The sequence below is a fragment of the Lepidochelys kempii genome, chromosome 10, assembly GCF_965140265.1.
Source record: "Lepidochelys kempii isolate rLepKem1 chromosome 10, rLepKem1.hap2, whole genome shotgun sequence".
Classification (NCBI taxonomy): Eukaryota; Metazoa; Chordata; order Testudines; family Cheloniidae; genus Lepidochelys; species Lepidochelys kempii.
In genome coordinates this window covers 13457675-13473885 of record NC_133265.1, presented here as the reverse complement: position 1 = coordinate 13473885, position 16211 = coordinate 13457675, and the positions used below count along the sequence as shown (strand labels likewise).

The window sequence follows — 16211 nt, the reverse complement described above, 5'->3', positions numbered from 1 at the left end:
GTAATGGTCTCAAGTTGCAGTGGGGGAGGTTTAGGTTGGATATTAGGAAAAACTTTTTCACTAAGAGGGTGGTGAAACACTGGAATGTGTTACCTAGGGAGGTGGTAGAATCTCCTTCCTTAGAGGTTTTTAAGGTCAGGCTTGACAAAGCCCTGGCTGGGATGATTTAACTGGGAATTGGTCCTGCTTCGAGCAGGGGGTTGGACTAGATGACCTTCAGGGGTCCCTTCCAACCCTGATATTCTATGATTCTATTAATTATTCCTGAAAATTCTCATCTACATGCACAAAGATGAGTTTTGCAGGCTCAGTCAGGTTCAAGTGCAACACTGATGAAGGTCCATTAGAAAATTTGACCAATAATATCATAGTTCTCCATATTTCATTAAAATCAGCAGGATAAGTATTGGTAAGATTGCAGATTTTAGCATATTTCCCTGGTCCAGCTGTTCAGGCCTTGTAATGTTTTACACTCACTTTGTACAGGCGAAAATGACTGTAGAATGTGCAAGACAGAGCAGAATTTGGCCCACAGTTTCTACCTAAGATAGAACAAACAGGAGGAGATGCACCCACCACTACACACCTTTACTGAGGTGGGCATGGTAACCGTTTGCACACATTGGGCCTGAAGCCTTATAGCCAAGTGCCAGCCACTGTCTATTCCAAAGGCCATAATCAACCACAGTGACTCTCAGCTCCCATGACTACTTCTTGAAGAGTCTCGTGGTTATGGCACAGATCTGGGCATCAGAAGTGCTAGGGTTCGACTCCACACGAGGAAAACAGGCTGTTGCTTACAGTACTTGTCAATGACAAATCCTTATGTTTCCCCCTTTCAACAGGCATCGAAAATGGTCTCTCTACACTAGGGCCTTTTGATCCCACCTTCACTAGAAGCTACACCATTCTGAAGCCAGAGGAGGACGACCCACTGCTGACAATTCAACAGGCCATTGCCCTAGGGTAGACAGACCCCCGGGGTTCTATTCTTATCTCTGCAATTGACTTACTGTGTGATCTTGGGCAAGTTACTTCACTGTCCCGTGCTTCTATTTCTCCATCTGCACAACAGGCATAATGGTACTCATGTCGCTGCTCATAAAGTGCTTTGAGATCCTCAGGTGAAGGCGCGACAGGAATCGCAAAGCTCTATCATCAGACACACATACTCCTGCACAAATATGCACAGGCTTGTAACCCGAAACCCTGTTTATTGCTGGACAGACATTGCAAACTGCTTAGACCACATTCTCCAAGGTGTTTAAGGAGGGTGGAGTTTACAGTATGTATTTAGGTGTTTTGCAAACCCTAATAAGAGCAGAAAACGTGTGGCAATCGCAAAGAACAAACATAAAACCTGCGGCTACACTCTGAACAGCGCCACTGCATTTCTTTGTTATTGCTTCTAGCCCAAAAACCAGATTACAGCGAGAAAACAATGGCTTTTTTAATGCCATTTATTTCTGATCCTGCATTAATCTGTCTGCTAGGTGCACTGCTTTTATTAGGTGCATTTTATTTTTCAACTGGCTCTAAAAACTCACCTTTTAAACTGCCTCCTGGTCCACCTCCTCTTCCGATCATTGGCAACCTGCATTTGCTGGATATTAGAAGACAAGATAAATCACTATTGAAGGTAGGGGGGGAAAAAAAACGCCTCATGCATTTTAAGTCTGCCTCAGCTAAACCAGTGAGAAGACTTTGTTGTTGTTTATTAATCTGAATTAAATTTCAGAGCTGTAAAAATTGCACGGTAATGTTGTCTCAAGCTTCTTCTAGCTCCTGTCTATGTGGTGGCAATCTCATTTCTGATCAAGCACTAAAAAAGGGCCCCTGGGGGTAGTGTGGATTTTTTCATGTAAACTTGATAAGGTACATAAAGTATACAATGCATGTGGGACTTTAAATATGAACTTGACAACTCTCATACCCAAAGGGCTTTTAGACTATTAGCAAATAACTAACATGAAAAAGAAAATCCCTAGGAAGAAGTAAGAGGATTTCACTATAAAGAGTCCAATAGCCACATAAGGAAGGGTCAAATCCAGATATTCTTATGCAGTTGTTACTCCATTCCTAAGAAGGCAAATTCCCATTGAAATCGAGGGAGTGGCAGAACAACAGGATGGATTAATTTTGTCAAGTAGCTGGAATAAATATCCTGTGAATTCTTCTGTTAACTTGTAATTAAAACTACTTATCATTGTCTAAGCAGATAATGAGTTCTTATCTGTAAGAGGATGCTGAAAAGGAGCCTGTCAGGCTAGGGTCAATCCAGGAGCTTTGCTTTTCCTTACCCCAAGAGAAAGGTTTTGCAAAACTTCTCCCTGGCTGTCTGAGCATGTTTCCTTCCTGCCCATCCAGCTCTGCCTTGGATCTGTTTCTGCCAGGGTTTAATAAACAGTGCAACAAATATTTGGGGTCCTGGTGCATGACTAGGACTCTTCGACACTAGGGTGATACAAATAGTAAAACAGCTATCATTGCAGGGTTCCATCCAGTGCATAGTACCTATTGGTTACTAACATGGGCTATATCCTTAGCGCATTGACCTCACGCAGGGGGATTTGCACGGTCAGAAGTTCTCTTCCCAGGGCCCAAATGCAACGAACGGGCTGTGGATGAGGCTGCCCTTGCCATCTATGTTTAGGTTACAAGGCATTGAATTTGTGTAGTGGCCACACATCTCTGTGTCTCCAACCCCTCTCTGTGCTGGCTTGAAGCACTGGCATGGTGACTTTGTGTGCAAATTGTGGTGTGTTAAAAGCCTTCCACCATTGTATCATTGGGGGTGGGAGTCAGAATTCACCCCATGTGCTTAGACCCTACTTTATCCCTTAACATATGGAAGGGCGTGAAACTTTGCAATGCTTGAAAAATGAAGTTTCTTTGCAGGGATCCCATTCTGCTCCCCTAAAAATGCAAGATACGTAGCGGCTAGCAGCATGTACACACATGCCACCCCCATGAAACTAGGATTCTCTCCCCAGGGTGTTATGCTACATGCAGAATGCCTATGGGAGTCATTAGCAAACATGATTCTTTACCAAACATGAACAGGAATCTGCCCCCCAGCACAGCCAGCTCCTGCAGACATACTTATGAAATTAGACATGGTGGAGGTGAGGTAGTATCTTTTGTTGAACCACCTTATCGTGGTGACAGACACAAGCTTTGGAGCTACAAGCGCTCTTCTTCAGGTCCGGGAAACGTAGCAAGAGTGTCACAGCTAAAAACAAGATTGAACAGATAGTTTAGAGAAGTTAGCAAAAAAAAAAAAAAAAAAAAAAAGTTCAGACGTATCAAAATGTCGACATTTTTGGAACAAAACATTTAGATGTTTCCTTTCAAAACAACTTTCAGTATGAATTTTATAACGTACAATTCAATAGAATACAATATAGTAGAATATAAAGTCAAAAAATCAAAACGAAACATTTTGATGGAGCCAAAACATTTTTTTTTAAATATTTTCTTTCATGGAGAATTTTGCAATTTTCAGTTTTCATTCCAAATCAGAACAAAAAGAAATTAAAAAAACTTGAAATCCTGCATGAAATGGAATTTCTGTTCTTTTTCTGTTCTTTGTAACAACAGGTCTGTTTGTATCTGTCTTTCTCCTATTCCGCCATTTTGTTTATTAACTGATTCCCATTCTATAGGGGTCTGTTTGTTCTTTATTCTCCTTCTTCTTCAGAACAAAACCAGACTATTAGCTTCCTGTAGACCTAAGAATATTCTCTTGTGGCACTGAGCTCAAACACCCCACTAATAGTCTATACCAGTCTATAGTCTATAGATTATACCAGTCTATACCATACTATCCTTTTAATGACTATACTTCAGCTACCTGTCATGGAACCTTTTTCCCCTTTCTAACTACCCAACACTGATTCTGAATCAAGAACAGACTTCAATGACTTCCTAGATTTTCACTGACTAAATTAAGAGAAATGCAAAGAGTAAACAAAGTGCGTAAACACTGGGGATTTATGAATATCTCATTTTTAGCATTCAAGTGTATGTAAAAGTATGAGTTTGTTTAAAATACATGGGGCCAGATTTCCTGGTGTGAATGCCACAGAGTTAGAGATTGGAGTGTGTGTGGTTTTCCCCACACAGAACAGGACTGAGCTCCTACTAGACCAATGGGTCTCATGCATATGCTAGTCAGATTAGTGCTATAAACAAATACACCAGCGTACGCCTTGGGTATTAAGAGGAAATGAGGGATTTCTGAATGCGCTGTCTCCACTGATGACACTAAAATCCTCTTCCTCTTTTTCAGCTAGCAGAAAAATATGGGCCAGTGTTCACCCTCCACTTTGGGTCCCAGAAAGCTGTGGTACTGACCGGATATGAAGCCGTGAAGGAGGCGCTCGTGAACTTCACGGATGAATTTGTAGACCGACCACCCATCCCAATATTTGAACAAATCCAGCATGGAAATGGTACTAGCCATTGGAGATGTGAGAGCTTCAAAAGGGCTCAGCCTTGGCCTAACTCTTCTCCTACTGCCACCATTGCCTGAGCACTTTTGGAAGTCCTGCCCCAAGTCTGTATTTTAGCCAAACTGACCCCAAAATTCTGCTTTTCCAGTTTATTTAGAATGTCTTGCAGCTGTTGTCATTAGCGGCAATTACTTTGGCAAACAACTTTGTAACCAGTTAACATCCTGAATTTTAAAAAATGAGGGCAGAATTTTAAAGGCACAATGGCAAGTAAGTGACTAATTCCCATAGGCAGCCAATGTGAGTTAGGTGCCTCACTGCCATGAATGCATTTTACCTGAGGTATCAGTTCATGAGAGATGAACCATACTGGATTTGGCACTCAGGTATTTTGGCACTCAGGTATCTCTTGCCAGTCAGTGCTGCCATTTGGGATGTATTCATTCCAGAAAGTCCTGCCTTCAAAAATCACCCTTTGTAGAACAATAGATCACAGGTTCAGATAAGGGTTATGGGCCAAATCTGTGATCCCTTCCCTCAAACAGCTCCATCATTTCCCCAAGGCAGTTCCTCCATTCCCATATCCATGAATGGCTTAGAAAACATTTTACCTGGATCCTCCTCTTATTTCTTCCACTCTCTAGCTCAAAGTTTAACTAGGAGCTCCCCCATCAACTATCACACAGTGCTCCTTGAGTACAATGTGTGATAGAGCCCCCCCAGTCACACTCTGAGAACTGATCTCAGTGCTACAAACTGACAAATCAATGGAAGGAGGAAAAGAATTGGTCAGAGTCAGTATATCTGTAACACTGATATAATGGGGGGCAGTAGAAAAGCTTTCACATTTAGCTCCTAGGTCAATTCTAATGTAGATCAGCAGCTATTACAAGCGGCTGACTTTTAGTATCTGGGTGAAATGAGTTTGGTAGGATACCGTCCACGTCACATAAGCAAACACTAATACCAGTAGTAAATAACAGTCTTATTGGTAGCTTCAGCAGAGATGCCAAGGATTGACTAAGGGCTTGGAGACTCTGTTATCCCTTGACCACTAGAGGTCATGTCAGATCTGGGGCACAGCTGGAAGCTTTTGCCTCTGCTACCCTTGCAGCACTTGTTGAATGGACCAACAGAGGATTTAGGTCTTCAGAGCTGTTAATCTGGCCCATTACATCAACATTAAAGTCACACAGAAAATGTATTAAAAAACAGAGTGCTCTAAATGCCTGGTTGCCTCCCACATGAGTGTGATGGCAAAGACTGAACCAGGAGGAAAACTATTTCCATGAAGTAAAAGATGGCTAGGATTGGTGGATGGAGCTAGGAGGAGGACATAGAAATGAATGTCAAATGGGATAATGGGACAGCAAGGAGAAATGGAGGGAGAGAAACGGTGGAGATATTCTCATATTCTTTTAAGTAGAGTAGGATCCCCTTGAATTCTACGTTCTCAGCAATCACATATACCTCACATATACCTCAGGTGTGTTCTTTTCTAATGGAGAACTGTGGAGAATGACACGAAGATTCACTGTGTCAAGCATGCGCAACCTTGGAATGGGGAAAAAGCTGATAGAGGAAAGAATTCTTGAAGAGCTTCATTTGCTTATTGAGATGATCAAATCTTTCCGAGGTGAGCTGGGGAAGATTAAGGTTAAATATCACATTGCGCAGACTTTTCAAACACCATTGTAAACACAAGTCAGCGGTGAGGCTGCGGCATGAGAGTTATGTTTATGCTTTTGTTTGTTCTTATTATAGGTGAACCATTTAGCCTCAAGTCATTTAATGCTGCTCCAACCAACATCACCTTTCTTATGCTGTTTGGGGACCGGTTTGACTACAAAGACTCAACCTTTGTCACTCTGTTAAGACTCATAGATGAAGTTATGGTTCTTCTTGGATCTCCATTCTTGCATGTAAGTAACTCTTTCCGTGTATTATGAGTCATACAGGCTCCATGATCCAGTGCAGAAGATCTCAGGCTGTAAGAACTAGCACATCCCATCTAAAACTCAATACTATTCGGGGTGCTGCCTTCATAATTATAATCAGTGTCATTAAAATGGAGTCTGATCCTCAGACCATATTTGAAACCAAGCTGTATACTATGTAATTGCAATCCGCCTACCACCATTTACAAATCATTGGTCTAACAGACTGAACAAAGGGACTGTGAGTTAGGAATAACCCTGTTATGCAGGGTTAGATTCACTCTGAGAAAGGACAGGAAGCAGCACTGCAAGCTTCCCCAACTCTGCAGCCAATGTGCTTCAACCATGACATGGGAGGAAACCCTTCTAGCCCCCAAAAATGGAATTCAGGCTCTGCACCCTCTTGGCCTCAAGGCTGAGATTACCAGTGAGCATGAGATATAGTGTCAGCTATATTCATGGATTTTGTAACATGCCCATAAGATTGAAACTCCAAGAACATTTTGTGTCGTGACTATTTTCCACATCTATTAGTGACCTGTACTGAATTATACTTACTAAACGAAGGTTATCTACATTGCATCTGTAACAAGAAAAACTTGTCTGGGTGGATGAAATCCACTGGTTAGTCTATAGGTCCCTAGACAGTGTCACAAATCCACAGTGTTCCTGAGTGTTGTAATTTGCATTTGGATCGTTAATTCAACTGCGGGGAAAAAAATCACATTTCACCAGCCAGTTCCCTCTATTGTTCATGTGAGGATGGTCACATGCAGGGTTTATTCCAGCCAGTTCATTGCATGTATCACACTAGGAAACTAAGGTAACAGTTGTGTTTTAGTATGAACTGGTATCACAGTATCTATTTGATACTAATGTGATAGGTAATAGTGCCGAATGGAAGATATCGTGCTCATGAAACAGTTTACTAACGTGCTAGTTTCAGGTAGCGAAATATGAATAACTGGTGCCTGGAGTTACAACCTACTAGTTCTTGTTTTTATTCTCTTCAGCACAGACAAGAGCAACATCTTTGTGGCCAGGCTGCTGATAGCCTCTATGATACATAAAATAGTCCCACTGAGAATTGCTGTCTGGTGTGGATTTGAGATGAGAATTATGCTATAAGAATTTTAGCCCTGTACTGAGTGTTGGTTTCTGCCCCCAAGATTTGAGACTTGTGACAGTGTCAGGCCAGATTGCTACAGTAGAGTGTTTTGTTTTTGTTTTTATAAGCATCAGGTTTAATACAAACAAGGGGGAAGTCCTTTTTCCACACAATGGCAAGTTCAACTGTGGAACTCATTGCCATGGGATAGGAGGTAGATATATTAGCCCCAGATTAAGCAGATCCCTTTTCCCTGAGTAAGATAATAGGCTGTTCCAGAACAATCAGGAAGCTGCTGGAACCAATTAAGGCAGGCTAATTAGGACACCTGGAGCCAATTAAGAAGCTACCAGAATCAATTAGGACAGGCGGGCTAATCAGGACACCTGGTTTTAAAAAGGACCTCACTTCAGTTAGCAAGGTGCATGCGAGGAGCTAGGAGCAAGAGGCACGCAAGAAGCTGACAGTGAGAAGGCATACTGCTGGAGGACTGAGGAGTACAAGCGTCATCAGACATCAGGAGGAAGGTCTGGTGGTGAGGACAAAGAAGGTGTTGGGAGGAGGCCATGGGGAAGTAGCCCAGGGAGTTGTAGCTGTCACGCAGCTGTTACAGGAGACACTATAGACATCTGCAATCCACAGGGCCCTGGGCTGGAACCTGGAGTAGAGGGCGAGCCCGGGTTCCTCCCATCCCCCCAACTCCCTATTTGATATAAGAGGAGCCGATCTGGACTGTGCGTCCCACCAGAGGGGAAGGTCCCTGGCCTGTCCCCCGACTCATTAGGTGGGCCAGCAGAGACTGTGGGGATTGTTCTCCTCCTTTTCCCCATGCTGGCCAGTGATGAGGTTAGCCGAGTAAACGGCAGGTTTGTGCCACTAACAAAAGACGCCAAACTGAGGACTGCTGTAAACCTCTGAGGCGAGCAAATCCATCAGAAAGTGCAGAACCCACCAAGGCAGAGGAAGAACTTTGTCATAGACTTTATCTTTTTAATTTATTCTATTTGTTCTTATATGTCATTTTACTGTGCATGACAGTGCAGCCTTTGCCTGCCTCCTTTGTATTTTCTAATCATAGTTCGTGTTCAGAGGCTATGTCTGTGTTAACCGTGCTTCATAGGAGTCAGCAAAGTACTTAATCATGTACCTAGCCGCACTGAAATCAAAGGACTAGATTTTGTTGCACAAAGGGGACTTAATGTGACCAGAGGAGAATTTCCTTTGTGCAAGGGAACTCTCAGCTGGCATAGCCAACTCCCGCTCCAGCCAAACATAGGGGTTACAGGGTCAGTATGTCAGGGACATTTTGGCAGGAGGGGCTTGGTGGAGTAGTGCACTCAATTTGTATCTAGAATAAGGTTCCCAAGGGACCCTGCACCTGTGATGTAAGTTAGAGCTGCTTCCTTTTAGCTTTGCCCTTGTGCTGAGACCTGGCACCTCAGAATCAGGGAGACATAACTGGCTCCCTTGTGGCCTCGTCGCTGCATTTTAGCAGAGCCCAGATGCAGTAGAAAATCTGCTCCAATGGGACCACATAGTTAGGCCTGTCCTTAAGAACCTTGCTGAATCAGGGCCTGAAAGTGTAAGGCCCAGCCCTACATTCGAATGTGCTAGCTTCACCCAGGTAGAGTCCCAGTGATATCAGCATTGCTGGTTATCATTACAAACCTCTTTTGGGCAATGTTATGGACCTCTAATGACAGGCCGTCCCAGAACCCTTTTGCATGGCTCTTTCTGTATCTTGGCACTTTGAGTTTAATGCCTCTATTTTTTTTCCTTACTAGTTTTTTAATTTCTACCCATTCCTTGGATTATTTCTCAAAACCCACAAGATTTTACTTAAAAAAATAGAAGATGTGCGCATCATTTTAAGGAATTACATCCAGATCAGCAGACAAGATGTCAACGAGAACTCATTGAGCTACATTGATGCATTAGTGTTCAAGCAACATGAGGTATGTGACTGAGATGCTCCATTTACAATTTACTCTGTTTTCAACAAAAACACTTAACTAGATCCTGATCTCAGCCACATCAACTTAACCTTCCTGAGGTCAATGCCGTTATCCAGATGTAACTGAAATCAAACTCTGTTCCCTTACTTTTGCCATAATTTATCTAGTGAATGTTTCACCAAAATCAGATGTGAAAACACCACCCCACTTTATTATCTATGATCAACTGTTTGTTCCTACAGGAAAATCAATAGGGTTTCATGAAGAATGAATCTGACCCTTGTGTTAATAAAGAAACCAATCATTAATCTAATTGTTCTAAAAGGAATAATACACTCAAAGAAAGTTAGTTGTTATATCACAGCTACATGTCCTGGCCCTGAATTTATTTCTTGCATCCGGCCACTATGATTTCTAAGACAGATTGATCTCAGTGTAATATTAAAACAAAAAACATTGAGACTCTAAGCTTTTCTTCTTTAAAACAGAGCTGGGCCAGATATGCACACTGCACCTCCTAACCACTCATACTGAGCTGGGTTCAAGGATCACTATGCCCCAACAGTCTGGCAGGGGAGAATGTTCACAAAAAATCTTTGCATACATTCCAGCCGGGCAGGTAGAGTGGGAGGTGTCTCTTGGAGGTTTGAAATGATTGAACTCGAATCTCCAGCTGCACACAGAAGGGAATAGGTATTTCCAACCCCTCCAAAATGAACTGCAGTGGTGAGTTTGTGAATACCATCCTAAGCAGAGCTCAGCCCTGCTTCAGATTAGAGATGAACCCTGAACCAATCGCTTGCATCAAAACACCTCTAGTTTCTGGGGAAGTTCAGCTCTCCATGCAAATCTGCACTGTGTGGCTCAGACCAAACTCTGCCCTTGGTTCTGAAATCCTTTGCTGGCTTCCCCTTGGCTCACAAACCAAGGAGAATGCCAGAAAATGCGATGGACAAGGTGGGGCTTCCCAAAGCTTACTCAATGGTAATTTTGCCTCAGTCAGAGTGAACAAGAGCACTTTCAACACTAACTGAAACTTGTGTGTTTAAAGGAGACAAACAAGAAAGACAGCCTGTTTCATGACGAAAACATAATCGCCTCTGCACTCGACCTGGTCATGGCTGGAACTGAGACAACTGCCACAACATTGCAATGGGCCATCCTACTGATGATGAAATATCCAGCGATCCAAAGTGAGCCGCTCTCTGGTTTCACTCTTTGTCCATGCCTTGTTTTAATAAGAAGGTCAGGTTAAGTGTCCGATGTTTAGATGCCAATGCTGCTTTCGCCCCAAAAGCTGCATCCCCTCTCTTTATTATTAGTTATTATTTGTACTGCAGCAGCATGGGGGAGCCCCAATCATGGGTCAGGACGCCAATGTGCTAGGCACTGTATGAACATCAAACAAAAAGATTGTCCTAGTCCCAAAGAGTTGGCAGTCTAAGCTGATTAAGGCTGGTTTCTGTCTTCCAAAACTGGATTTTTCTATTTCCTCGTGGGAGCATGTAGAGAAGAGTTGTATAGGTGGAATCATACAAAACAAAAACAAAACAAAACACACATGCCTGAAATCCAGAGAGACTTGGGGTGCCTGAGGAAGCCAGGTTTAGGTTTGAAAAATGTGGTTTGTTTTTGCCAAAGCAAATTCAAAAGTGGGGAGAGAGGCCTTCCGATGGGACACATTTGTGTTTGCTTCTACTTTTAGAAAAGGTACAAGAGGAGATTGGGACCATTGTCCAATCAGGAAATCAGGCCACATATGAAGACCGGAAAAACATGCCATTTACAAACGCGGTGATACATGAAGTGCAGAGATTCATCACCCTGCTGCCACACGTTCCACGGTGCACATCTGTTGACACACATTTCAGAGGCTACTTCCTCCCCAAGGTATGTATCGCATTTTTTAAATGGATACCAGTATGTTCCGCCCTTTGCCAACAGCAATGAATGGATACTTAGATGCTAAGGGCCAGATTCTGCCAGCCTCATGTGAGTAATTCCTCACTCCAAGAGGAGTTCTGTTTGACTCAGTGGGGCTATTTGCAGAGTGAGGTACTCTGGAAGGCTGGCATGCAGGATCTGGCCCCATGTTTGTAGTTTTCAAGGCAGTGCTGGGGATTTAGCCATCTTCTAAACACCCTACCCGGCCTTGAAAATCTCAGCCTGTATTATGTACAGTGCTCTGAATGAAAGGGTTCAAATCATCTATGCAAGTGCACCTGGTAGAAACCAGAATTAAAGCTGGAATTTGGCACAGCCAACAGGTAAAATCCAGGTTTCAGTGAAGCCAGTAGCAAGATTCACATTTACTTCAATCAGACTGAGGTTTGGGTCACAGGAAGAAGCAAAGCTTTAACAGCAGGGTGGAGACTGACAGAGTAGATCAGCAGAATTCAATAATCTTTGAAGACCAAATCCTGCAGCCCTTCCTTGCCTCAGCCACCAGTACTCACACAGTTACAATGTCCTTGCCCATCTGAGTATGGCATTAGCAGCATCATGTCCTACTCTGAATGTTGTTGTTGTTGTTATTTATAATTGCTACGGGGTAGCACTGAGGAGCCCCAGCCAGGGCCAGGACCCCATTGTGTTAGGCACTGTACAAACACTGAACAAAAGGATACTCATTGCCCCAAAGAGCAATGAGCAATGTACCTCTAAGAGAATTCCTCAGGATTGGAATGTCAGTTCAATCAGAGGTTTCATTTTGCTTTTGAATGTATAGAGGTTTGTAGAACCCAACACCTCTTTTAGTTTGTGCCTCATGTTGTATTCCAGGGAATAACCGTGATTCCTTCCCTCACTTCGGTGCTGCTGGATAAAACACAGTGGGAGACACCACATGAGTTTAATCCCAACCACTTTCTTGATGCTGGTGGGAAGTTTGTAAAGAAAGAAGCTTTCCTGCCATTCTCCACAGGTAATTAAGGGGCCCTATCCTGAAAGGAGCAGAGGGTTCTCAGACTCTGGCAGGATCAGGAACTTTGTACTAGGAAACAGAGCATTGATCAGGAGAGATCTATTTCAGTATTTCAAAAAGGATCAAACCAACCTAATACCCAGCCAAGCAAAGCCAATGAATCTGCAACAGACCTAACTTATCTCAGCATAAGCCTTCCCTCTAACAAAATGGATCAGTTCTCAACTGATACAAAGGTAGACAAAGGGAAGGAAGGGTGTTGGCTCCAAAAGAATAAGGAAGGGAGCCCAAAAGGTGCTAAGGAGAGGCCAGCCAAAATAAACAGGACTTGAATGATACCCTAAACCAGAGACAGGAGGCTATACCATTGACTTACTGTGTGGCCTTGACACATCACTGAATTCTTTCTGGATTTTAATTTCTTCATCTGCAAAATACAGTCAATAATACTCGGTCACAAGGAGGTGGTGGGCTTAATTGAAAGATGCTAGACCAGGGGTGGGCAAACTTTTTGGCCCGAGGGCCACATCTGGGTATGGATATTGTATGGCGGGCCATGAATGCTCACAAAATTGGGGGTTGAGGTGCGGGAGTGGGTGAGGGCTCCGGCTGGGGGTGCGGGCTCTGGGGTGGGGCTGGGCATGAGGGGTTGGGGATGCAGGAGGGTGCTCCAGGCTGGGATGAGGGGTTCAGAGGGTGGGAGGGGGATCAGGGCTAGGGCAGGGGGTTGGGGTGTAGGGGGGGATCAGGGGTACAAGCTCCAGGTGGTGCTTACCTCAAGCACCTCCCAGAAGCAGCGGCATGTCCCCTCTCTGGCTCCTACATGGAAGCGCGGCCAGGCGTCTCTGCGCGCTGCCCCATCCGCAGGCAACGCCCCTGCAGCTCCCATTGGCCATCACTCCTGGCCAATGGGAACTGCTGGGGCGGCGCCTGGGACAGGGACAGCATGCGGAGTCCCCTGGCTGCCCCTACGCGTAGGAGCCAGAGGGGGAATATGCTGCTGCTTCCAGGAGCCGCGTGGAGCAGGGCAAGCCCTCAACACTGCTCCCCAGCATGGAGCGGGGCAGGCCCCAGACCCTGCTCCCTGGCGGGAGCTCGAGGGCCAGAGTCAAACGTCTGAAGGGCTGGATGCGGCCCCTGGGCTGTAGTTTGCCCACCCCTGTGCTAGACAGATGTGTAAAATACTGACCTACTCCACCCTTCTAAATGTGTATTTGTGTATGCACGCACGCACGCACACACATATACACACACACACATGCAAACATGCAGCCAAGGTGGAATAAATCAAACAGCCCATCCCAAGTATTCAGATGAAGTTCCGACAGGCAAGGAACATTGCAAGGTATCAGGTATCCTGTGAAATTCCATCCGAATCCCTCTTTAGTGGAGAGGTGTCCTCTAACCAGCCTCTCTGCTGTGGCCCAGCAATAAATGTTTCCAAATGCTGTTAATTTCCAAAGCTGCCTGTTTCCTGGCCTGCATGTGCTGCCATCCAGCAGAGTGCATTACAAGTGGCCACAGCTGGAAAGAGTAGCCTTACTATGAGGTTTACAAATCCCAGCACTGCAGGAACCCTGAAGTACTGTTGTCAAGGTTCCTCCCCCACTCTGAACTCTAGGGTACAGATGTGGGGACCTGCATGAAAAACCTCCTAAGCTTATCTTTACCAGCTTAGGTCAAAACTTCCCCAAGGTACAAAATATTCCACCCTTTGTCCTTGGATTGGCTGCTACCACCACCAAACAAATACTGGTTACTGGGGAAGAGCTATTTGGAAACATCTTTCCCCCCAAAATACTTCCCAAATACACCCCACTTCCTGGACAAGGTTTGGTAAAAAGCCTCACCAATTTGCCTAGACGACTACATACCCAGACCCTTGGATCTTAAGAACAATGAACAATCCTCCCAACACTTGCACCCCCCCTTTCCTGGGAAATGTTGGATAAAAAGCCTCACCAATTTGCATAGGTGACCACAGACCCAAACCCTTAGATCTGAGGACAATGAAAAAAACATTCAGTTTTCTTACAAGACGACTTTTAATAGAAATAGAAGTAAATAGAAGTAAAGAAATCACCTCTGTAAAATCAGGATAGTAGATACCTTACAGGGTAATTAGATTCAAAACATAGAGAACCCCTCTAGGCAAAACCTTAAGTTACAAAAAAGATACACAGACAGAAATAGTTATTCTATTCAGCACAATTCTTTTCTCAGCCATTTAAAAAATCATAATCTAACGCATACCTAGCTCCATTCCTGGTCTATCCCCTGCAGAAACCCAGCATATAGACAGACACACAGACCCTTTGTTTCTCTCCCTCCTCCCAGCTTTTGAAAGTATCTTGTCTCCTTATTGGTCATTTTGGTCAGGTGCCAGCGAGGTTACCTTTAGTTTCTTAACCCTTTACAGGTGAGAGGAGTTTTACTCTGGCCAGGAGGGATTTTAAAGGGGTTTACCCTTCCCTTTATATTTATGACAACTGTAGAGGAAGATTGCCTGCAGAATCTCTCAAATCCTGCCTTGCAACCCGATACTTTACAGCTGTCTCTGTTAAATGTCAGCTGTGGAGTCCAGATCAGGAGTCCAGCTGTGATTCTGGACCCCGCTCTCCAGCATGGGGTTTGCTGCTACAGCACTGCATCAGCCAGGCATTTGCATTTTTGATGCAAAAATCATCAGCAGTGATTTTTTGATGTCAAAAGCCACGTTCTCACTTTCCCCGATTTCTTCATGATGTCATCTCTCAGATACTGTCATTCTGGGGCAGGGGATCCTGTTAATAAAGAAACAGTCTTACGGGAGCCAAGAACAAAAGACAGTCACCAAAGTGTGACTGGCTGGGTGATAACCTACAAGTCTTCAAACCATTCCACCTTTGGGGAAGGGAACATTTCTCGGGAAGGCTGATTTTTAAGAGAAAGAGGTTGTTTGAAAGTGCTCAGGGGGCTGGGGTGTCAGGATAAGTCTGTGGATGATGTCTGTGGACTACAGTTGCATCTCAAGATTTCAGCCTAGATACAGAGCCCCACTGTGCCGGGTGCTGTACAAATACACAGCAAGAGGTAGTTCCTGCCCTATAGAGCTCACAATCTAAACAGACAAGACAGACACAGCATGGGAGGGGAACAAACACACAGAGAGGGGAAGTGACATACCCCAGGGTCACACAACAATTCAGTGGTTGAATTCAGATCTCTAATTATGTCCTATCCACTAGAGACCACAGCCTGCCACAGAAAAGGGTGCACAATAATTTCATGTATTACATAGCCTGGCAATTTACCATGTGGCTATCACCTCCTTGCTATATGAACGTGTCTGACAAAGGAATCAACATGCATACCGTGGCAACATGAGCTACTGGCATAATCATCTGGCTACAACACAGATTATTTTGCTGTAACTATGTCAGTTCAGCTGGGTACAATGGTACACGAGGAGTCCCATTACTGCTCCTAATAGATCACCTGATGACTATAATATTAACATACATCACCTCTGTAACTATTTCTCTGACAGTTAAATCTAATCATTTTTGACACTGCAGGGCGCCGGAATTGCATTGGAGAAAGTCTGGCCAAGATGGAGCTGTTTCTGTTCTTTGTAGGGTTGCTGCGGACGTTTACTTTCCAACCCCCGCCAGGGGTCACAGAATCAGAGCTAGACCTTGCGGTTCCTCAGACTACTTTTACTTTAAGACCACAGCCTCAGTCAGCCTGTGCTGTTCTGTGTGAATAAGCAGGACAGTATTAGGGAATCATTCCTTTGTATTGACTTTGAGTGCATAGGACATTTCTGCTGAGCGCAGCAAAGAGAAGGCAGAG

At 44.2% G+C, this 16211-nt stretch overlaps 2 protein-coding genes across 2 annotated transcripts in view; one reads left to right on the top strand and one right to left on the bottom strand.

The window, feature by feature from the left end:
* Window positions 1-732: 732 nt before the first annotated feature.
* CYP2W1 (cytochrome P450 family 2 subfamily W member 1) lies at window positions 733-16125 on the top strand. The gene is made up of 10 exons (XM_073361522.1): window positions 733-802; window positions 1494-1639; window positions 4292-4454; window positions 5941-6090; window positions 6219-6376; window positions 9284-9454; window positions 10506-10647; window positions 11160-11344; window positions 12236-12377; window positions 15935-16125. Exons 1-10 carry the CDS (start codon window positions 733-735, stop codon window positions 16123-16125), a joined length of 1518 nt encoding a protein of 505 aa, XP_073217623.1.
* Window positions 3218-16211, bottom strand: part of CHLSN (cholesin) — a 242284-nt gene continuing 229290 nt past the window's right edge. The window contains exon 8 of the transcript XR_012161114.1: window positions 3218-3232. The gene's annotated coding sequence lies outside the window, so the exon portion shown is untranslated. The remainder of the gene's footprint in view (window positions 3233-16211) is intronic.

Excerpts from the sequence above, each read along its gene's own strand:
- CYP2W1 (XM_073361522.1), top strand. The coding sequence starts at position 733 with ATGGCACAGATCTGGGCATCAGAAGTGCTAGGGTTCGACTCCACACGA. Across the intron at positions 803-1,493 it reads AAAACAGGCTGTTGCTTACA|GTGCACTGCTTTTATTAGGT; the intron begins GTACTTGTCAAT and ends TCTGTCTGCTAG. Across the intron at positions 10,648-11,159 it reads GAAATATCCAGCGATCCAAA|AAAAGGTACAAGAGGAGATT; the intron begins GTGAGCCGCTCT and ends TTCTACTTTTAG.